Here is a 24,552-nt window from a genome sequence, read left to right as displayed (position 1 = left end):
TCCATTACAGATAGAATACCAGCTGCCTGCTTCTTCCCTAAATAGTTCTTGCATAATTTGGAGGTGTGCTTTGGGTCATTGTCCTGTTGTAGGATGAAATTGGCTCCAATCAAGCGCTGTCCACAGGGTATGGCATGGCGTTGCAAAATGGAGTGATAGCCTTCCTTATTCAAAATCCCTTTTACCTTGTACAAATCTCCCACTTTACCAGCACCAAAGCAACCCCAGACCATCACATTACCTCCACCATGCTTGACAGATGGCGTCAGGCACTCTTCCAGCATCTTTTCAGTTGTTCTGCTTCTCACAAATGTTCTTCTGTGTGATCCAAACACCTCAAACTTCAATTCGTCTGTCCATAACACTTTTTTCCAATCTTCCTCTGTCCAATGTCTGTGTGCTTTTGCCCATATTAATATTTTCCTTTTATTAGCCAGTCTCAGATATGGCTTTTTCTTTGCCACTCTGCCCTGAAGGCCAGCATCCCGGAGTCACCTCTTCACTGTAGACGTTGACACTGGCGTTTTGCGGGTACTATTTAATGAAGCTGCCAGTTGAGGACCTGTGAGGCGTCTATTTCTCAAACTAGAGACTCTAATGTACTTGTCTTGTTGGTCAGTTGTGCAGCGGGGCCTCCCACTTCTCTTTCTACTCTCTGGTTAGAGCCTGTGTGTGCTGTCCTCTGAAGGGAGTAGTACACACCGTTGTAGGAAATCTTCAGTTTCTTGGCAATTTCTCGCATGGAATAGCCTTCATTTCTAAGAACAAGAATAGACTGTTGAGTTTCACATGAAAGCTCTCTTTTTCTAGCCATTTGGAGAGTTTAATCGAACCCACAAATTTAATGCTCCAGATTCTCAACTAGCTCAAAGGAAGGTCAGTTTTATAGCTCCTCTAAACAGCAAAACTGTTTACAGCGGTGCTAACATAATTGCACAAGGGTTTTCAAGTGTTTTTTAATCATCCACTAGCCTTCTAACACAGTTAGCAAACACAATGTACCATTAGAACACTGGAGTGATGGTTGCTGGAAATGGGCCTCTATACACCTATGTAGATATTGCATTAAAAACCAGACGTTTGCAGAAAGAATAGTCATTTACCACATTAACAATGTATAGAGTGTAGTTCTGATTAATTTAATGTTATCTGCATTGAAAAAAACTGTGCTTTTCTTTCAAAAATAAGGAAATTTCTAAGTGACCCTAAACTTCTGAACGGTAGTGTAGATGTACGTATCTCTTAGGGCTTATTTAGACGAACATTGAATATGTCCATGTGACGGCCGTTAAAACAACGGCGTCACACGGGTGCATGTATTTCAATGGGGCCGTTAACAGGGCCGTTGTTTCAACGTACCGTGTGAAGGGTCCGTTGAAGAATAGAACATGTCCTATTTTCTTCCATTTTCACGGATCCCTCCACTCAAGTCTATGGGGATCCGTGAAAACGGGACCCGCACTGGGCAACGCGGACATGAAAGACAGCTGTTTTTCACGTCCGAATTTACCCACGTTCCTCTGAATAAGCCCTTATAGTAAAACACACATACGATAATTAACAAACCTTGGCTGCTGCTCTAACTTCTGATTTACGCCAATCGTAAATTTTTGGATACATATTGTACTAGTCCTCATTTTGCTGCCAGCCCATAAAAAGAGGCAGAAAAACATAAGAATGATACATATGTGAAACGTCATTGTAAAATATGTGAAGCATGTCAGCCTTATGAGGAAAACGTAAAAATATACAGTGTGCACCTGAGGTCTACAGATCTATAATGGAATGCTGCTGCACATAATTCTTCAGAGGTTTATCATCTGTGTATACTTTACTGGGATATAATGCAGAAATGACATGGAATTCTCCTGTGGACGTCCAGCCAATGTTTATTGCATGAAGAGAAACCTGATTTAGGGTGAGCTAACACAGAGTTTTTTTTACGCGGAAACCGCGTCGGAAAACACGCCAAAAACCGTCTCGCGGGAAAAAAAAGAAGCGACATGCCTTATCTTCGGGCATTTATGTCTCTGACCTCCCATTGACATCAATGGGAGGCAGAGAAAGCGTAATTCTCTGCATTTTTTTGCCCGTGACGCTCAATGGCCATGGACGAATAACTGCCTGCAGAAAACTCTGTGTGAACCCAGCCTTATATTACATATTTGTTATAAATGTTGCCATTTATGAAAACTCAACACAGAATTTCATCAGTTCTGCAATATGATTATTATAATTCCTGCCTTTTAAGGCCCAAACGTCAATGGTTATCACAGCACTAAGGATTAAAGGGGTTTCCAGTCTTGTCTAAACAAAGCTTAAAGGGAACCTGTCACATTGAACATGCAGTCCAATCTGCAGGTATCATGTTATAAAGCAATTGGAGATTGGTATATAGTTTTGTGGGAGTGTATCTTAAAAATGTTTCACATAAATCTGTGCACTCTGGTCTTAGGAGTCCAGTGGGTGGTCTTACTCAGTGATTGACACACTCCACACTATTTATACTGCCCACTGGACTCCTAAACTTACAGAGAGCAGATATTTAAAGAGGCTCTGTCACCACATTATAAGTGCCCTATCTCCTATATAAGGAGATCGGCGCTGTAATGTAGGTGACAGTAATGCTTTTTATTTAAAAAAAACTATCTTTTTTCACAACGTTAGGAGCGATTTTGGTTTATGCTAATGAGCTTTCTTAATGCCCAAGTGGGCGTACTTTTACTTTCGACCAAGTGGGCGTTGTACAGAGGAGTGCATGACGCTGACCAAAAAAAGAGTCAGAAGTGTCAGGATTCTGAGTACACATGACGTCCAGGCTGGATTTCATGTGTATTCATTATCAGGACACTGTAGTAATGTTAGGGTTTGTGTATGAGGCTGCACATAGCGATATATCTATATCGCTAGTGCAGTGTAAATGAATGGAGAGGAGTGCATGATGCCGATTGGTGAGCATCATGCACTCCTCTGTACAACGCCCACTTGGTCGAAAGTAAAAGTACGCCCACTTGGGCATTAAGAAAGCTCATTAGCATAAACCAAAATCGCTCCTAACGTTGTGAAAAAAGATCGTTTTTTTAAATAAAAAGCATTACTGTCACCTACATTACAGCGCCGATCTCCTTATATAGGAGACACGGCACTTATAATGTGGTGACAGAGTCTCTTTAAAGAATAATACCATCTCAGACATTTATCGCATATCCATAGGATATAACAAGTCAGAGGATGAGATGGCAACATAGTCGGGAACGGAGCCAGGAGTAGAACAATAGGCACCAGGCAAGCAATCTCAAGGGCGAGGCAGTAGCAATATCAAGAAATAAGACTAAGGTCAAGGTCAATCGTGAGTCAGGATCAGTAGCACAAGGACTGAGAACCAAGAAAGGGAATGAATCACAATCCGCAGGCAAGGCATAGCAGCGTGATCCCCCTTTAAATAGGCCATTATGTCATCGGCGGGCCTCTGTTGCCTTGGCAACCCGACGCCACCTGCTATGGAGAAGTTCAGAGCCACGGCCAGAGCCAGCAGGGCTGCGGCCGAAGATAGGAACAAAGGAGGAGCCGCGGCTGCTTGCTGGGACTCGTCGGATAAGTCGTGCAAGGTGAGTAATAGGCCCTGTTATTTCCTGTATGATGCTGATAATTAGGCACTTAATGGTGTATATAGGGATGCATGGTGCATCGAAACTTCGATACTGTTTCGATACTGTGCATCCCTAAACGGTTCGATACCGCTATTTCCTGTATTTCGATACTGAGCTGCGCAGCCGCACAGCTCAGTATAGTAATACATGAATGTATGAGAGCGCGGCTGCGGCTGTGTAATTCAGCCACAGCCCCGCTCCTGAGTCCTGACATGTGCGCGCCGTCAGGATGATGCGATGCGGCCGACGCTGCACTAATGAGCGGCGGCACTGGAGACAGAACATGGCGGGCGCACTACAAAACACCCCCATGTTCTGTCCTCAGTGCCTGAACCGCCGCTCATTAGTGCAGTGCCGAGCGCATCTCCTCATGCTGAGCGCTCGCGCACTTCCTGTCAGGAGCGGGGCAATGACTGTATTACACAGCCGCAGCCCCGCTCTATAACGGCGGAGATCAGAGAAACCTCTCATCTCCGCCGCTATTCCCCTGAATGCTGCGATCACAGCTGACTGCAGCATTCATGAGAAAATGAGAAGGGGGGATGCCCCTGGATCGCGTCACAGGGAATTCCTGTGACGCGATCGAGGGCCATACCATATATGGGCAGACAGCCCAGGGTCTATTGACGGACCCCAGGGCTGTCTTACCATATTTCATGTTGTTAGGACATACCCAAGTATGTCCTAACAACTGCCTGTGTGCTATCCGTCCACAGGCTGATGTACTGGCACATATCTGGTATATGTCAGTACATTAAAGTTTAAAAATAAAGTAAAAACAAAGTATTGTTAAAATGTAAAAAAAATACACATTCACCTTTTTTACAATAAACATTAAAATAAGTCTCAATACATAAAATACACACATTCAGTAATGGCGTGCACAACAATTTTTTTGCATCATTTATGAGGTGTGCGCTGTAAAAAAATTAAATAAACACGGCTTTCATTCACTTATTAATGTGAGGCACGAGGTGCGATGAATTTAACCTCCATGTTCCTCACATTAATAGTAATTAACCCCATCATGTACCTCACACATTAACCCATTATGACTGAGAAACATGATGGGATTAATTACTATTAATGTGAGGCGCGTTCAAAATTCATCATACCACGCGCCTCACATCAGAAAACGGAAGAACTTTTTTTTTTATTACTGTTGGCAAAAGTATCGAAATTGGTATAGAAATCGCAATACTAAACGAAGTATCGGTATCGAAGTCCAAATTCTGGTATCGTGACATCCCTAGGTGTATATATAGAGTAAGTTTACACTGTATGGCAGTAGAACATATGGGGGGTAGCAACAGAAGGTATATCGCACAGGGCACCATCCAACGTAAGGCTGGCCAAGGCTGACAGTTTGGTACAATGTATCCAGTCTAGGCAACACTCTGAACTAAACAGCCTTGGCTCAACACTGGTACATTTTAACTACACTGATATATACTAAAGAGGTATCTTAATAGGATATGCAATAAATGCCTGATAGGTGTGGTTACCCTGTCTGGGAAACCCACCTATCAGGAGGACAGGAATCTAGTGACCCCTGAATAGTAGCCGCTGCAGTCCCAATAGAGTTCAATGGAGAGGTGGCCGTGCTTGTGTGTGTGTCCCTCTCCACTGAAGCAATTCACCGAAAAATGGGACATACTAATATACAAGAAAAAGCAAACAACAGGCCATACTTACTAAATGGGCAGGTTAACACCAGTCCCCAACAGGGGGCAGACAAACCACAAATGCGAAATAGGTGGGAGAGTGCTCAGGTACAGTATGCTAGTGCTATCCACTCCCACTAATCTAGAGGGGAGTGACTGCTCAGTATTATCACTGCACACAACCAAAGCTGCAAAAAATCTGTTGGTTGCACGGCATAGTGTATCTTGGCGGATCACCGCTTATTAGTCACACCCATACTATTAGATCAGGTGATCTAATAGTATCCGCACCTATCTCCAAGCGGGGGGCAGCCGCAGCATCCAGGCGGAGAATGAATGAAGAAGTCTCAGCACATGAGCACAACTCTCTATTTTGTTCTAAGGAGTTTACGGAAACAGCTGAGCAAGCGTGAACTTTATTATTTTAGCATTTAGGGTAGATGTTGCCATTGTCTGGTGTGGCGTGTGCCCTGCACGCCACACCAGACAATGGCACACTATTGTCCCCCAGCATTACGTGACCTGGCTGCCTCCTGAAAAAAGTAAACATGATAAACATGAGGTATTAGTAATGTCGCTGCAGAATTTACATTGTCCATTAACGTTGGACATTATCTGCATTTGTCTATGAGTTCCAAATTAATGAATGCCCTCTCAATGGTGTATCTGAGAGGGGCCGGCCGGAGAGAGACCATGACACGCAGCTTCAGTGTTCAAACAGTCTCTGCCCACAGGGGGCGGATCCATCTTTATTTATAAGAAAATGAGAGTAGGTGGTAACCTCGTACTTGCAAAGCATGAGCGTTCTAAATATGGTAATATCCCAAAACTCCACATATATCTTTAGCCATAAGAAATACAATGTCAGCACGTTTTCTCATGTTGCCTTTGTAACAGCTGAAATGCAAAGCCATAAACTAAACGACTTGAAATAGAATAGCCATCCCCCCATGTAGGCTCTTGTTTCAGCAGGTCTTTGAGCTTTAGTGACAACTCAACTGTCCATTTAAAGCAATATATGTTCACACATATAAAGATAATTAAAATATCTTTGACAATTCCCTTCTTTTGAACATAAAATTGCTTAGCCATGTATTCGAATATTCGTCCGAGATTACGTTCTGGCTAGATCCCCTAGACCAGGGCATTTTTTTAATGCCATTCACCGCGAGACGAATACTCAGGATACGTGTCTAGCAATAGGTGAGTGCACAGCGTTACATACTGTACACACCTGAAGATTTAGGGAATTACAGGTTTCACAATTCGGGCAAACCCATCTATCTTGGTGGTTTTCTACGACTTGACAGATAACTTTATCAGGTGTAGAAGCATTTAGTGTCACATAAACAGGTGGCTCTGAATGTTTCCTCCCACCTCGGTTCTTAGGGTGGTCTGGACCTCATGCACTTTAATATCGTGTGCTGATACTTTTGCAATCAAACATGTTACAAGTTTAAACATAATATATCTCTATCTAAGTAGCTGGTTGTAGTCTAGCTAAGGTACATACTCCTGGTCTCCTGGGTGGCAACCACTTATATGCCTCGTACCCACATATATGACATACATGTTGGGTTGAAGCACATCCCTGGAGTGATTTAACACTCCTGCAATCCAGGAGAACAAGATCATGTCCCGTCCGGTGGCATTCATCGATGCCACCCCCTTTATTAGTTAGATTACCTCGTATTGCACCCTCTAGACCCTGCGTGATCCATTTTCTAGCTCTCTCTGAGCACTAGGAGCTGCCAGTTGCTCTTATCCCCAGACTATACATATTCTGTGTCTCTTCCCTCACAGCTGGTGAGGTTTACAGCATCAAACAACATGTCATTTTTATTAACCTGACCCATGTTTACACATCACACACTGTCATTGGGGTAACATATAATCATGGACGGCCGTATTCCTGGCCTGAGATCTGTTTTCCGCAGCGCTTCCCTCTTTGAATATCTTACACGGTGTAAACAGACAGGGGACCAATACCCCCGCTGCTATTACAAGAGGACAACTCCAGGAGAGTAAGGGTTAAGCGCTAGGGAAAAGAGATGGGACCGCAAGGCCAAGCAATAACTTCATCTATCTTCAGATATGGCATCATCTTTGAATAGAGACATATACAACAGTCCAGCAATGTAGTCAATACTGATATCACTTGATGTTTGATAAACATGTCATTAAACTCTTCTTCTAGCTCATCATTTAGACAATAGGTAAAGTAGAGATGACAGAGAAGATGAAGGTCAGCTGGAGCTTGACGAGACTCATAGTTCATCATCGTGATTGAGGACCTGTCAGCAGTGACCGGCGTGTCCAAGTTCTTTCCTTCCAATTTAACGGATGTGGAAGTTGTGAGCTGGACTTGGTACGGAGCGTCACAGTGCGGCTGTGGTGCTTTACGGCGTCTCTTTAAACACGCCCAGTCCCCGGCTGTAAACAATGTCCTCCTTTCGCTTAGGTTCTGGAATGGAATCATAAACATATTTATACATCTGCGTGAGCTGTTTCTTCAGAGCTCCCACATAACTGGTGAGGTCAGAGGGCAATAGGCAGGCACTCAGTCCATGGTTTATGAGTTTCAGCCATGACCTTCTGGATTTTTAACTTAAAAGTCCCATTCCACCTTTCTACATTCCCATTGCTCTTGGGATACGGGGTGTGAAAAGCTGCTCTATACCCAGGACCTGCAGGATGTCTTGGAGTTCCTCTCCAGTAAAGTGAATTCCTCTATCACTTTCTATTGTCTCAGGGACCCCATATCTACATACCACTTCTGAGAGCCATCTTTCTTTTGCTGTGGCCCTACGTTACTGGCCACGCCTCAGGCCACCCAGAGAACAGATCTACACAGACCGGTACATGTTCATACTGTCCCACCTTTGGTAACGGAGTCAATCTGCAATCGCTGATATGGGTGGTCTGCCTTTACCATATGCCTTTTTGCAACCTGCACAGTTTTGCCTATGTTATGGCAGACACATATCATGCACCTCTGGACAAATCTGGCAACAGCACCTGCTGAAACCCCGGGGGTACACACCATTTGGTCACCATTGCACTCATTCCTTCTCTTGACACCTGCGTTGGTCCGTGCATTAGTTGGGTTATCATGGGGAAGAGGACTCTGGGTAGGCACATACTGTTACCCACCTTCCATATTCCATCCTCCCCTTCACTGGCACCTTTTGTCTGCCAATGTCCTTTTTCCTCTTATATGGCTTGACTTTGTAGGCTACTTAATATTATAATGTCTATGGGACCAGATACTATGCTGGTCAAGAATACTACGTCCTCCTCTATGAGGGACATGAGAGCCGCAGCTTTCGCAGCCTTGTCTACTAGTCTATTTCCCCTTGCTTCGGGGGTAGTTTGCATTTTAGTAAGAGCTTGCACTTTACGTATATTTACCTGCTTTGGCAGTGTCAGAGCCTCAAACAGTTCTCTCACTCTCTCAACATTATGGGTTTACCCGTGGATCCAGCAAAATCTCTGCTCCTCCAGATTAGGCCATAATCATGTGCAATACCAAAAGCATATCTAGAGTCAGTGTATATATATATATTTGCGGTTTTACCTTCAGCCAGTCTACACACCTCAGTGAGTACCTTCACCTCCACCTCCTGTGCTGACACGGAGGATGGGAGTGGTTGTTACTTTATTACCTCTGTTTCGGTAGTGACAGTATATACCCAGTCTTGTAGCATCCTTCATGGTGGTACCTGGAACCATCTACAAAAGAAACTCAAAAGCTGGATTAGATATTGGATTCTTTGTTACATTTTTTTAATGTTTTTATCTCTATTGGCATTCAAGACAATTATGTTGATGATCTGGGTACTAGGGAATCAAATGTGCTGAGAAATCAACTTCCCACCAGGCTGGAAATTCACTGTCTACTGTTTCCTGCGACTTATCCCATTCCCTCTCAAGTCCCCCATTGACCATGTATCCTTCTCTTCCTCCTTTGTTGAACCCTGCGGAAGCAATGTAGTAGGGTTTAACACTGTACATCTCTGTATGGTTAGTTTTATATGGGGTGATGAGACAGGTCTTATACTTAGTAGCCATGTGCTTAGTGTGTGCTTGATGAAGAATCTCACTAACAGCATGGGGCACCCTGAGAACTAGAGGCTAATCTTAGCACTATGTCTGTTGTCTTGTCTTTGAGTAGAGCAGCTGCTGCTACTACACATATACAAGACGGAAGGTACAATGCTGTTTGGCATTCTTAGGGAGAGGGGCTTATAAGAACATACACATTTCTTCAGTACCTCGGCCTCCAAATACTTGTCTTATCTGGTTATCAATACTTTTCAACTGTGGGAGGCTCGGAGGGCACTGCTTCAACTGAGGTTTGGGGATGTTTGCAAACAATTTTAACAGTCACAGGGGCCACAGACATGCGTCCTACTTCTGTTTACCCTGTGCCCAGAAGAGGGACAGGACCGCCCTCAATAAGCCTGAGATGTGGGGTCTTCCTCCTCTCAGTGCAATCCTCATAGAGTGCTGCACGCATAAAATTTTGCATATCATCAGTAACTTCAATCTGTCCATCAGCCTTATATTGGATGACAACCTGAATTGCTGCAAGGATGTCAGAAACTATAAGATTGACTGGACAGGAATCTGACACCATACACGTGACAACAGCTCCTGTGAATGCTGTCATCTTATTTGCATTTTCATTTCATAAAATATATTCCCAACATGTTTCTGTGTGTGTGTGTGTGTGTGTGTGTGTGTGTGTGTGTGTGTGTGTGTGTGTGTCATGTGCATATGTAATGTATATACCATCATTCAACAGAAAGGATACTCTTATAATTAAATAATAGAGCTTTGCAAAATAGCAAAATATTTGTTTCCTTAATTAGTATATGTCAATTATTAAATAAACCAATCTATTAACACAAATGATGAAACATATCGTGCACTATATGTGTCATCATATGCCAATAGAAACCTTTAATATCAAATAATCATAAACTAAAATGTAATAATGACATATAAAAATCTTTCTTCTTTGAATCACTTGACGTGGTGATTTCAAAGACACCATTTCCCTTTAAAAATAGTTCAGCGCACACACCAGTCAATCACAATACCAGCTGTTCCCAGACACTCTCAGTACTGAGAATCCAATCTCACACGTGTAAACCTTTTGTGTGTGACCTTATGTAAAACAAGTATATAACTAGAATGACTGTGTATAAACTCCTATTATTCTTGGATTCTTCATCCAATGAACTATAATCATTTAGTAATGCGCATCATATTAAATTTAAATATGAATGAAGTTTTTCATTGTGGTCGACACATAAAACACAAATAACATATAAACATAAAACATATAATACTCAATCCTGTATTCTTATTAGGCTTTTTTTTTGTCTTTCTTTAATCTTTAAGTCACAGATCTTATCTTGCACTACATGTGCACTTTCTGTAGACACAGCTAAACTACAGATAACAGAGAATGTAGCATTAACCCCTTACTAGCCAAAACTTATGAGCTACAACGTCAAAAATGTCACCATGTGCTCCTGTCAATCAATGACAAAACCTCTTCACATGTTTTTTTTTTTCCCACAATGGATATCTGAGGCATGCTCTTGTAAGTAACACACGTTCTCTTATCATTAGTTCTATTAGTCTAACACGGTTACTATAGATTAACAATAAATCTTGTTAGACATTCCATGCAATTATTAAAATGACTGTTAAATAAACCAAAAAGGAAAAAGATTTACAGTATTGTTTAAAATGTCTTGGAAAACTCCTATAACTAGAGGAAATTTCATTAGTGACAATTTAGGACAGATGATATACAGTATATTCCAACAATCATATCTGGATAGAAATACATAAGAATCTTCACTTTATCAATCTCACTTCTCCTTCTACAATCCGTGGTCATTACACTTATAATTATCCTATTGGCTTTAACTCTATTTCTAGCCAATTTCTAATCCACGTCCATCTCTCTATCAACAATCCCTGAACATTTCACCCAATGTTTCCTTTTTAGGAAGTGAAGAGTTAATTGATTCCTTTATGAATTCTGATGACGCCTTACTCTCTATGTATGGCTAATAACTGATCGCCTGTCACCCCTGGAAACCTCTTGTTTCTGGAAACCTTTGGTTTATAAAGCTGTACATAGAAGAATTATACGTTGGCACATTCTTTTCTACTGGAATGTCTCTATCTATAGAATTAGACGCTGGTTAATTCTTACTGACAACTGTGTTTCCTTGTGTTTTTGTTTTTTTTTTGTTTTTTTTTCTATTTCTGGTACATTCAATCACTTCTATCTGTTCTCTGCAACTCTGTCTACTAATCCAGGGCCCATCATCTCTCAAGAAATCATCCCTTCTAGTATAACTGAAAACTACCTGCTTGGGCATTCCCGTGTTTTTTTTTATTTTTTATTTTTTATTTTTTTTCCTCCAGGTGCATTTACTGCCCCTTCCCCACATTGCTTTTTAACAATATCTGCTGCTGTTTTACCACACCCTGTACCTTGGGTGTTATGCCCCAATTCCCGGCTGGCCAGCACTTTACCTCGGGCATACTTCGATCCAGATTTCCCCATGCCCTCTGCTAAATCCCAGACTTACTAATGTAGCCAACCTTATCTTGACTTTTTCTCAATGGCTTTTGCTGTGTGATGTCACGCTGCAGCAAGTTATCAGAGTCAAGACAAACCTGGCCACATCCGTACTAACTCTTCAGTCTATTTTCCTGGCCTACTTAACCCTTCAGCCTACATTTAGTCTGTCATGGGGGTTCCCTATGCACTTCTGCTGATCAGTAGGGCAACCGCGTATATCTGATCGGTTTCCTAAACAGCAGCCAAACTATCTTACTGTCTCAGGCGCCCATGGATATTCTATAAACTTTCTCGTCACAGAGATGTTACTTAATAATCAGCAACTCATTCAGATCGGGCGTCCAAGGATTAGCCCACATACATACTCTTACTTCCGGCCAGGTGCGCATCCTATGGGTCACAGTCTGTATACGCGAAAGTCCTAACAATCACTTGGGCGGGGATGGTTACCCGTCACTTCTGCAAGGATCAATTTGCAACCTGATCTTAATACATACTAAACCCAGGGGCCGGAGGGAACACTTCGGACAGGCCGTTTAGTGTTATCTCGGTATTTGGTTGTTTCTGTATGTTTTGGGATCAGAAAACAAACGCTCCCTTATCTCAGCCTCTCACAGATACACTCACAGATTCGTTTCTACTCACACACCTATTCCTATAATTCATACATACAACTCATAGACAAATGGTGTTCATGTTCCCAAATAGTCAAAGGAGACAATACCTGCACGGCAGCTAAAACAAGAGAGAAGTGCACAGTAAGAATAACATTTCTTACTCACCGGTTTTGTGTGCAGTTCTCCGTTATCTTAGCCGTCATCCACCTTCGATTGTCGCCTTCGATCTGTGTTGAGAATCCCGGACGAGCCCCCAAGTAATGTCGCTGCAGAATTTACATTGTCCATTAACGTTGGACATTATCTGCATTTGTCTATGAGTTCCAAATTAATGAATGCCCTCTCAATGGTGTATCTGAGAGGGGCCGGCCGGAGAGAGACCATGACACGCAGCTTCAGTGTTCAAACAGTCTCTGCCCACAGGGGGCGGATCCATCTTTATTTATAAGAAAATGAGAGTAGGTGGTAACCTCATACTTGCAAAGCATGAGCATTCTTAATATGGTAATATCCCAAAACTCCACATATATCTTTAGCCATAAGAAATACAATGTCAGCACGTTTTCTCACGTTGCCTTTGTAACAGCTGAAATGCAAAGCCATAAACTAAACGACTTGAAATAGAATAGCCATCCCCCCATGTAGGCTCTTGTTTCAGCAGGTCTTTGAGCTTTAGTGACAACTCAACTGTCCATTTAAAGCAATATATGTTCACACATATAAAGATAATTAAAATATCTTTGACAGTTGCATATTTTGGCCAAAATATCAAGCTCACAACCCACGTCAAGGGTCCTCACTGTCTTGCGAGTCAACTTTTCGTTCCCTATATTGAAGCAATTCACCGATAAATGGGACATACTAATATACAAGAAAAAACACAAAAACTTTGAAATTCACTTGGTTTTAATTTTTCCAAAGTACAATACAAAAGTATACAACATCCCAATGATAAAGTCTCACAGTATTGTATACAGAACACAGAAAAAGCTTGCACCTAGAGCTATCAGAAACGTGCCTCGGACGTTGACATACTGACGTATTAAAAGACAAACAAACATAAAAACAGACATACAAAGAGTGGTGGTGATAAATGCAAGCAATTATACAAAAAGGAACAGGATGATGCAGGATACGAAAACCATGTATAAGTTAGCACAGATACATTCACAGAGTGACAGAGTTCTTACGGAGCAGAAGTTGAACATGGGGTAACTCCGTCCAAGGGGCCCATTGAGACAAACACTTCTGCCTATAACCTTTAGATGAAGCAAAGGTATTTGTAGAGGGATAGTTCTCAAATAGTAAAGAATCTTCGGCATGAGCCACATCTTTACTAGGTTTATCCTACCCACCCATGATATAATAACATCAGAGACCTACTGAATTTGAGCCTTAATGGAGGAACAGAGATCTTTAAAGTTAAAGGCAACCATATCCGCCGATTTAGTCATAAAGGTAAGATATATGGCCTTCCGCCCAGCTGAATGGAACTAGTTTAGAAATATGTTTTTTAAGAGATTTAGAAACGTGAATTGGTAACATTGCAGATTTAGAGTCATTCATTTTATAATAAGATACTTTACTGAAGGCGACTATACTCGCAAGGACATGAGGAAGAGATTGAACTGGGGAGGTTACAGTCAAGATCACATCATCAGCATACAGTCCAATTTTATGCTGCACATTACCGACGGAAATACCTATGACATTCTGGTGAGATCTTATAGACGAAGCAAATGGCTCCATTATCAAAATGAAGATTAGTGATGAAAGGGGGCATCCCTGCCTTGTACCATTTGACAAGCAAAAGGATTTGGAGATTATCCCTGATATGAAAATCTGGGCCGAAGGTAAAGTATGCATTGACATTATAGCTCTATGGATCCACCCCACAAACCCAAATTTCATAAGAACCTGTGACAGGAAGCCCCAGTGAACCCTGTCAAAAGCCTTTTCAGTGTCCAAGGAGAGGCACACCGCAGGTACAGAAGAAGACTGAGCAATATGAATTAAGTCTATCATTCTCCTAGTACCGTCAGTAGCTTGTCTGTGATTGACAAACCCAACTTGGTCTACATTTACTAGTGAGGGAAGGAGAGGGTCCAACCTAAGGGCCAAGATTTTTGCAAACAATTTCAAATCCGTATTCAACAGAGATATTAGTCTAAAATTACCTGGTGATGTTGGCGGCTTCCCTGGTTTTGGCAAGGCAATAATTGTAGCTGCCAGCATTTCCTTAGGAAAGGAACCCACTTGTACTGAGGCATTAAACACTTGGGCCAAAGCGTCTGATAAGAGGTCAGGAAAAGTTTTATAGTACTCTCCCGGAATCCCATCAGGACCCGGGGCTTTCGAGGTTTTAATAGTTTTAATAGCTTTCCCTATGTCTTCTACTGATACCGGAGCATTTAAAGATTCTGTTTGTAAGTCATCTAGCTTTGGGAGATCTAGTCCGTGAAGGAACTCCTCAATCAGCTTGCCTGTAGGCTGGGGAACCGTCTCATCTGTGTTTAAATTGTATAACTTCTCATAGTATGCAACGAATGCATCAGCAATATCTACCGGATTATGAACTTTGCCTTTTGTAGGGTGATCAATGAAACCTATTGTACTCCTGGCCTGATTTTTTTTAACTCTCCTAATAAGTGTAGCCCCAGCTTTATCTCCGGCTACATAGAAATGTGCTTTCATCCGTTTCAAAGCCATTTCGTATTTGTACAACATCAATAAGTGGAGTTGTTTATGAAGTTCTCTAATCTGGGCTGCAATTTGGGCACTAGGCTTCAAAAACACAAAAACTTTGAAATCCCCGGGAGTTATACAAAGATCAGAGCAAGCAGGTTGTTATTCTATAGATAAAATAATGACTTTAATTCACCATCAGCAAGCAGAGACTTTGAAAATGAAGAAGCAAAAATTATATTGGAAATTTACATAACTTTTTATTGTACAGTGATTATGCATTATTAATGGGAAACCCTTTGAAAGGAACCAGTCATCCGTTCTCCCTGTGCTTTAATTCATTAGCTTTTTGTACAGGCCTTTATTCCCAGTAGAGTGTAACATTTTTAAGACCTATTGCTCTTTCCCATGAGGTTGGGCTTCCTTGGAAACAACTATTTTCGCTTTGTTTACAGGACATAATATTCTATATATAAAGCAACTAGGAGATGGAATAACATGTCCTCTGTAAAGGAGTTGTCCGGAATTAGGGACTGCTTATTTCCAGAAACCTCACCACTCATCCATAGGCTGTGTCTGAGCTGCAATACCAGACACAGCCTGTAGACAAGACTGGTGCTGTTTCTGGAAAAAAGCTGGCCCTTCCTTCTAATCTCTGAAAACCCCTTTTAAGGGTTTTTCCCACCTTATACATTAATGGCATATCCACGGGATATGTCATAAATGCCTGATAGGTGTGGGTCCCAGCTCTGGAATCCGCACCTATCTCCAAAGCAGGGGGCAACCGCCGCATCCAGGTGGAGAATGAATGAAGAAGTGTCAGCACATGAGCACAGCTCTCTCTCTCTGTTTTGTTCTGCAGAGTTTACAGAAATAGCTCAGCAAGCGTGAATTTTATTATTTTAGCATTTGGGATGGAAATTAAATGTTTTGTTTTTTACCCCTGGAAGACACCATTGAATGAAGTCAATAGTCCATAAGAGCTCTGACTACTCATTCACACGGTGGTAGTGTGGCAGTTGTGTTGCACCACTATTTCACCCCCCAAAAAAGTTGACAAAACAATTTTGTACACATTTCTTGCTAAGGCCTCATGCCCACGAACGTATTTTTTTCCCTCCCGTAAATACTGGCGTAAATACGGGTCCGGTGTCACACGTATTCGACCCGTATTGCACCAGTATTTACGGACCCGTGCCCGTAAATACTGGTCCGGTGTCACCAGTATTCCACCCGTATTTACGGGCACGTTTTCGTTGCAAAATTGCACTGCACTAATCGGCAGCCCCTTCTCTCTATCAGTGCAGGATAGAGAGAAGGGGCAGCCCTTTCCGAGGTAAAAGTAAAAGAAATTCATACTTACCCGGCCGTTGCCTTGGTGACGCGTCCCTCTCTTGACATCCAGCCCGACATCCCTGGATGACGTGGCAGTCCATGTGACCACTGCAGCCTGTGATTGGCCTGCGATTGGCTGCAGCGGTCACATGGGCTGAAACGTCATCCCGGGAGGCCGGACTGGAGGAAGAAGCAGGGAGTTGTCGGTAAGTATGAACTTCTATTTTTTTTACAGGTTGATCTATATTGTGATCGGAAGTCACTGTCCAGGGTGCTGAAACAGCTACTGCCGATCGCTTAACTCTTTCAGCACCCTGGACAGTGACTATTTACTGACGTCGCCTAGCAACGCTCCCGTAATTACGGGTGCACACATGTAGTCACCTGTAATTACGGGAGCCCCATAGACTTCTATGGGCCTGCCCGTGTCGTAATTACAGCCTAAAATAGGACATATTTTTCAACAGCACGGGCACCTTCCCGTAAGCATACGGGGAGGTACCCGTGGCCAATAGAAGTCTTTGGGCCCATAATTACGGCCCGTGATTACGGGTGTTTTTACGTTCGTGTGCATGAGGCCTAAGTGTGCATTTTATTTTAGGGCTTGTCCAAACACAACTGAATTGCTGCAGGAATTCCATTGAAAAACACAGACATTCTGCTGCGGCAAAAACGCACCATTTCCTGTGGTTTTTACGGCACAAAATGGTGTGTATTTTGCTGCAGTTTTCACAATGTTGGGAGATGGAGAAATCTCCTCTGAAAAACGCAGCAATTCTGGCCACTTTCCACAGCAGGAATTGACATGCTGCAGTCCGAAGAATACGCACCGCAGGTCAATTTCTGCTTGGAATTTTTACGCAGCGCGTGGATAAGATTTGTTCAATTTCATCCACTAAGCTGCTACTATATTCTGCTGCGTTTTTTCCGGCGTAAATTCTGGCCAGGAAAAATTACTGCAGTTCTGCAGCGTGTGGACGAGCCTTTAAAGAAACAGTTTTAGGAAATGGCCTAATTTGTGTTACACTTAGGGCGGATTCAGACGAACGTGATTTTCGTCCGTGCAGCCCGCGTGGTTTTCACGCGGGTCGCACGGACCTATACAAGTCTATGGGGCAGTGCAGACAGTCCGTGAGTTTTGCGCAGAGTGAGTCCGCTGCGTAAAACTCACGACATGTTCTATATTTAGGCATTTTTCACGCATCACGCACTCATTGAAGTCAATGGGTGCGTGAAAATCACGCGCACCCCACGGAAGCCCTTCCGTAGGACGCACGTTATTGGCGCAACAACAGTAAAAGAATGAATGTAAACAGAAAAGCACCACGTGCTTTTCTGTTTACAAACATCCAAACGGAGTGTCATAAAGATGGCGGCTGCGCGAAAAGCACGCAGCCGCGCATCCATATGAACAGGACACACAGAGCTGTCACACTGCTGCCACGTGCGCAAAGAGCATGCGTTTTGTGCGCACGCAAAATTCTCACGTTCGTCTGAATCCGCCCTTAGGGGCTTCCGTGGGGTGTGCGTGATTTTCACGCACCCATTGACTTCAATTGGTGCGTAATGCGCGAAAAACGCCTAAATATAGAACATGTCGTGAGTTTTACACAGCGGACTCACGCTGCGCAAAACTCACGGACTGTCTGCACTGCCCCATAGACTTGTATAGGTCCGTGCGACCCGCGTGAATACCACGCGGGCTGCACGGATGAAAATCACGTTAGTCTGAATCCGCCCTTATAAAAACATACGACACAACTCAGTTTGGGTTTTTTTCTCCATTGAAGTAAAAAAATCAAAGCTAGACCATGTGATGCTATAAAAGAAAAAAGAAAACACCACATAGTCTAAAACTTGAAATCACAAATCGTGTTTATCTTATATAATGTGTGATGGGAATTTTTAATCTGGTTGCTGTATTAGAATAAAAAGATACAATATTGCCCTGTGAACGTAACGAATCCTAGCTAAGGGCTAGTTCACGAGTTTTTTGGCGCTGTTTTTGATGGCCTTCTGTTGGTTTCTAATGGGAGACGGAGGCGCTTTTTTTACCGCGAGTGGAAAAAATCTCTCACGGGAAAAAGAAGCGACATGCTCTTTCTTCCCACGTTTCCGTCTCTGATCTCCCATTAAAATCAAAGGGAGGCAGAGAAAGCGTTTTTCACTGTGTTTAATGCCTGCGGCGCTCAATGGCCGCGGCCCAAAAACGTAGCATTTTTTTAAGGAATTTTGATGCAGATTTTTCTGCCTGCAAAAAACTCTGTGTGAACATACCCCTATATGTGTTAGCTGAAATTTAATATGTAATGCTAGTCATAAATATATTCATCAGATCGCATTTTGTGAATTGCATAGTAAAGGTGTATCTTTTCTCTCCTGCAGCTCCACTGGACAGTGTATCATCGATGGAAGTAAATATTGACTCACTGGAATTGTCAGAACCACTGGATATTAGTGAGCTGGAACCCAGTGATGCTTTCCAACAGTCAGAAGACCCCATGAGTCCATTATTTTCTCCTGGTTAGTAGTAGAAACTAATATTAATTAGAATAGGACCCGTGCATGATACTCTCCGGCCGAGCGTCGTACGGTCGCCTCAGGAACTGTATTGCCCAGGGTGCACTAACATCTCTTGACTTTTTAGATGACAGGTCAAACGCGAGATTAGAATTAGGATATGTTAACACGGGCTATTTTCTGTAAACGTCCCGAAAAACGGATGAAAAATCGGAAGCAGAAGCGTTTTTTTACGCCTCATTTTGAAAAAAAGGCGCGTAAAAAGACACCCTGTAAAAAGAAGTGATGTCACTTCTTGGGCCGTTTTTTAAGCCGTTTTTCATTGACTCTATAGAAAAATGGCTCCAAAAACGGCCGTAAAAAACGCAGCGAAAAACGCTTGTTTGATTAAAAAATTTCTGAAAATCAGGAGCTGTTTTCCCTTGAAAACAGCTCCGTATTTTCAGAAGTTTTTTGTTAAGCGTGTGAACATAGCCTTAAAGGCACACTTTAATTCTTGTTATTAATGACCTGATATTACACAATTGTAAGGCTATGTTCACACAACACGAATTGTTGCAGATTTTGGTGTCGATTTTTAAGCCAAAGGCAGAAATGGTTTTAAAGGGAATGGGAAATATAAAGCAAGAACTTATACACGTGTATAGCATGCCTCCTATAATGTCTGTCTGGCTGTGTGGTCTGGAACCCCCCTATAAAAGCAGTCTAATTGTGCAGTTAGGAACACCCCCTATTAGAGCCATTTCGTTGTGTAGTTTGGAAAGCCTCCTATAATAGCTGTCTGGCTGTGTAGTCTGGAACCCCCCTCTAACAGAAGTGTAGTTGTGTAGTCTGTTACCCCTAATATAACATCAGTCTGGCTGTGTAGTCTGGAACCCCCTCTAAGAGCAGTGTAGTTGTGTAGTCTGTTACCCCCAATATAACATCAGTCTCGCTGTGTAGTCTAGAACCCCGTCTAAGAGCAGTGTAGTTGTGTAGTCTGGTACGCCCAATATAACATCAGTCTGGCTGTGTAGTCTGGAACCCCGTCTAAGAGCAGTGTAGTTGTGTAGTCTGTTACCCCCAATATAACATCAGTCTGGCTGTGTAGTCTGGAACCCCGTCTAAGAGCAGTGTAGTTGTGTAGTCTGTTACCCCCAATATAACATCAGTCTGGCTGTGTAGTCTGGAACCCCATCTAAGAGCAGTGTAGTTGTGTAGTCTGGTACGCCCAATATAACATCAGTCTGGCTGTGTAGTCTGGAACCCCCCTCTAAGAGCAGTGTAGTTGTGTAGTCTGGTACGCCCAATATAACATCAGTCTGGAACCCCGTCTAAGAGCAGTGTAGTTGTGTAGTCTGGTACGCCCAATATAACATCAGTCTGGCTGTGTAGTCTGGAGCGCCCTCCTACATCGGCACTTTATTCTGGACGTATTAAAACTGCAGTAACAGTATACACGTACTTTATTTACTATTACTTATCTTTGCAAATTCTATATTTATTTCTATACTTGCAGTTCTTAGTGTATTCTACAGGTCAGTTTAGTTCTGGTTGCCTAGCAGCTAGTCATCTTCCTGTCTGGGTGACCACCATTTGAGTCCATATAGTTACATGTATTTGTCACAGGAAATTCTGTCTGCTACACAACACATGTTCCTTGCTACAAAGGTTCTTTTTAGATCCTTTCACTCACACACCAGGATTGTGCAAGAAATAAGACTGATTTATAATAAAATGTGTGAGACAAAGGAGAACAAATCACAGCTCTACAATAACAGCAGCAATAATAGATGTATTCTTGCAACTTTTGCTACTTATAGGGAATATATTTAATGAGACAATTTTTGCCTCTTCCCTATCACAATGTTAGGATTCGTTCACATCTGCGCCAGGGCTCCGTTCATGGGTTCCGTAGGAGCTTTCCGTCAGGGGAACACATGAACGGAATACAAACTGAAACAAAAGGAAACCATAGGTTTCCGTTTGCATTACGATTGATTTCAATGGTGACGGATCCGGTGCAATTGGTTTCCGTTTGTCATCGTTGTGTAAGGGTTACGTCATTTTGACAGAACCAATAGTGTAGTCGACTGTGCCATTCATTCTGTCAAAACGACGAAACCCTTACACAACAGGGACAAACGAAAACCATCTGCACCGGATCCGTCACCATTGAAATCAATGGTGATGCAAACGGAAACCTATGGGTTCCGTTTGTTTCAGTTTTTATTACGTTCATGGGTTCCCCTGACGGAAAGGTCAGACGGAACACATGAACGTAGTCCCGACGCAGATGTGAATGAAGCTTTAGTCTCGTAGCTCTACAAGTTACTGTGGCGTCTTAATCACTGACACTAAGGGTATGTTCACACGCAGTGTTTTCAGACGTAATTCGGGTGTTTTACGCCTCGAATTACGCCTGAAAAAACGCCCCTAATATGCCTACAAACATCTGCCCATTGCTTTCAATGGGAATTACAATGTTCTGTTCCCACAAGCCTTTATTTTTCGCGTCGCTGTCAAAATACGGCGCGTAAAATGACGGCTCATCAATAGAAGTGCAGGTCACTTCTTGGGACATTTTTGGAGGCGTTTTTCATTGACTACATTGAAAAACAGCTCCAAAAACGGCCGTAAAAAACGCAGCGAAAAACGTGAGTTGTTAAAAAAACATCTGAAAATCAGGAGCTGTTTTCACCTGAAAACAGCTCCGTATTTTCAGACATTTCTGGTCACTACGTGTGAACATACCCTAATTGTAAAAATGGCACTCATATCCTTTATCAAATAATGTTGCCCTTGTTTATACCTGATTTGCTTCCCCTTCTCTATGCGGTTGAATGATTAGAGATCGGTCTTACTTGGCTGTGTCCATATCCTTGTAATTTTATTATAGAGCGGAGCTTGTATACATGCAGGATGATGGAATTAGGGAGCATGAAAGGCACTTGACGCACATTGAAGATATGCTTAGTGGTTTTCATTTCCGGCAAAATGTTATCTCTCCAGGACTGAATTCTACACAGGTTGTAAAAGGTATAATTTTCTAGATTGATCCTTATAGAATGAGTCATGTAAGCAGCAGTTTATTGGACATGACTACAGTATTGAAAAGAGTATAATAATCCTGTGAGGTTCGTAGCCTGCGGCTGCTCGAATGAAGAGGTGGCTGGGATTACGGAGATTAACTTCTATGGGAGTTACGAGAAAAGCATAGCACAGCGAACTCGGCTGTTAGTTCTCCATTCCTATTCTGGGATCCCTGTTTTGTGGATTGGTGCGGGTCCCAGAGGTTAGACCTGTATTTATCAGATATTTATGGCATATCTTGTGGATATGCCATAAATGTCTAAAATAAGAATATCCCTTTAACTGCAGTCCCTGGAAATGACAAATTTACAGTTTTTGCATTTGGAGACCTGGTGTCAATGTGGCGTGTAAGATGTTTTGTAAGATGTGTAAGGTGTTTTTTCCATTTTTGTTCCAGGCAACCTTCAAGGAACTGACTATTTTAGACTTCGCTTCCCGTTTTCTCCTAGTCCTGGCCAGCAGCTTCCAGCACATGATGGTGACACTACAGACAGACAAGAGGAAGCTGCAGATGTGCAATCCCAAGAACACATTCTCAATATGGATTCTAATCACAGTGATCACGACAAGACGTATTTGTCTGAAACACAATAACCTGCCGCCTGCTTGGAAAAGACTATGGTACTCGCCCGTGCCCACTATGGCTTTTACTTCTGGGTTAGAAATGTATGACAGTAGATTATAAATGAGTTTCCAGTGAATTGTTATTGACCGTTGTATGCGGGCCGCTGCTGTGTAAAATGGGCATTCTTTAGCAGCTCTGCATAATGCTGTATTGTTAGGAAAATCGATTTGTAATGCATTCCATTTATTTATTTATTCGCAACTGCGGTAGGTTTGTTGGCGAGTAAAGCCAGGCTGCCCTTTCAGGGGCTCCATGATCTATTAAAAATCATGTTCTAGGAAGAGAGTGTTGTTTGGAACAAAAGTGTAACATCCTTCTATTTCCGTCCGCACCATGCGAGGTCAGATGAAATTTGATCATAATCCTCAAGTGATTATATCAGGAATTCAAATTTAGTTATGGCGCCCACTAGTGAAAGTACTGATGGTGAGAAGTGTACTCAGCTTGTTTCAGGTATACATAGCTTCGTTTTGTGTACACAGGAGCTAGCAGGGACAGCAATTGTGCAGTTGTTATTCTTACTACTAGTAAACAAACACACACACACACACACACACACACACACACTTTATGGGATTTTTGGGTTGTTATAGGGGTTTAAAGTACCAATTATAGTTTTACTTAAAATATTTTCTATTGTGTTAGAGAATTCAGTTTTCTGTATACTGTTTCATCCAATGGTAACGGCAATGATTAAAAAAAAAAAAATCAGCATTTATATATTTCCGGAATTGTGTGATCCCAGTCTGATGATTTAGTTGTGATATTGGAATAGTTCCTCCTGAAACACTGAATTACCGATAATGTCCCCATTCAGTCAGACATTTACTTTTGAATAAACAAATACAATTAGTGAAATTTTATTCATTTTGAATTTGATAATCCTGAAAGTCATATGAGTTTAACAAAATAATGTGGAATATAACAAGACCAGAAGCAGAAGACAGAGCAGAGAGAACCAATTAGGCTACATTCAATCAGCAAATTAAGTAAATCTACACCATTGTGTATTTGGACTTTTTCTTGAAGGTTACTTTCATTTTACCCCATAGAGAAGACAACTAACCTGAGTGAAGAGAAGCTCAGGCTAGAAAACAAAGAATGCGCCCTTACTCAAAAGCCGTTCAAAGTTTTTGAACCACGAGAAACACTTATTTAGGGACATTATTTAAATTATTCCTTATGATGTATGATGATGTTGGGCACCGAATCTGCACTGAAAAGCTACAATTCAGAGAAAATTCATATATATATATATTTGTCCTAATTTTTCCTAATCTTACGCCGAATGTGTCCATAGCTTAAAATGGGCCCAAGAGTGTCCTCTTGGCAAACATTTGGACAGTATTCATCGGAATACCTTTTTTTTTAACTGTATTAAAAAGCGTATTCTACAATGGGATCCCACAGAAAGACATATATACCATACACTGGACATTTTTTTTCAATTGGTGTCAGTGGACAATGTATGTAGCTGTATGTCATCTAGTTGCATATATTAAGGCCAAACATTTGGCGTACATGTCGGCAGCAGGATTTGGCGTGAGCTCTAGTTACACATTTTAGCTTTTTTTTTTTTTTTTTTTTAACTATTACTACAGTGGTTTAAGTGGTATTTGCCTATAGCAACCAATGCGCATACAACATTTATTTTTCTAGCAAATGTTAAAAAAGGAAGCGACATTGAGCATATGTTATATTATTTTGTTCACACAGACTGGCCGACATTTATTAGGGCACTCTGGCTGTCATTATGGGGTGTAGTCAGTAT

At 42.0% G+C, this 24,552-nt stretch overlaps 1 protein-coding gene across 2 annotated transcripts in view; it reads left to right on the top strand.

Annotated features, from left to right (window-relative positions):
- LOC142759333 (dysbindin-like) overlaps positions 1-23,062 on the top strand; it is a 28,689-nt gene extending 5,627 nt beyond the window's left edge. Inside the window, exons 1-3 of one of the 2 annotated variants that reach the window (XM_075861416.1) lie at positions 14,158-14,397; positions 18,950-19,087; positions 22,554-23,062. In XM_075861416.1, coding sequence (XP_075717531.1) covers positions 14,301-14,397; positions 18,950-19,087; positions 22,554-22,750 — 432 coding nt within the window. In that variant the 5' untranslated portion in view covers positions 14,158-14,300 and the 3' untranslated portion in view covers positions 22,751-23,062. Of the gene's footprint in view, positions 1-14,157; positions 14,398-18,949; positions 19,088-22,553 lie in introns of those variants that run through there. The other variant, XM_075861415.1, reaches the window with a different exon arrangement.
- Positions 23,063-24,552: the final 1,490 nt, after the last annotated feature.

The sequence above is a fragment of the Rhinoderma darwinii genome, chromosome 4, assembly GCF_050947455.1.
Source record: "Rhinoderma darwinii isolate aRhiDar2 chromosome 4, aRhiDar2.hap1, whole genome shotgun sequence".
In the NCBI taxonomy this organism is placed as follows: Eukaryota; Metazoa; Chordata; class Amphibia; order Anura; family Rhinodermatidae; genus Rhinoderma; species Rhinoderma darwinii.
Note: the sequence above shows the minus strand (reverse complement) of the source record. Positions and strands in the feature narration are given on the sequence as shown.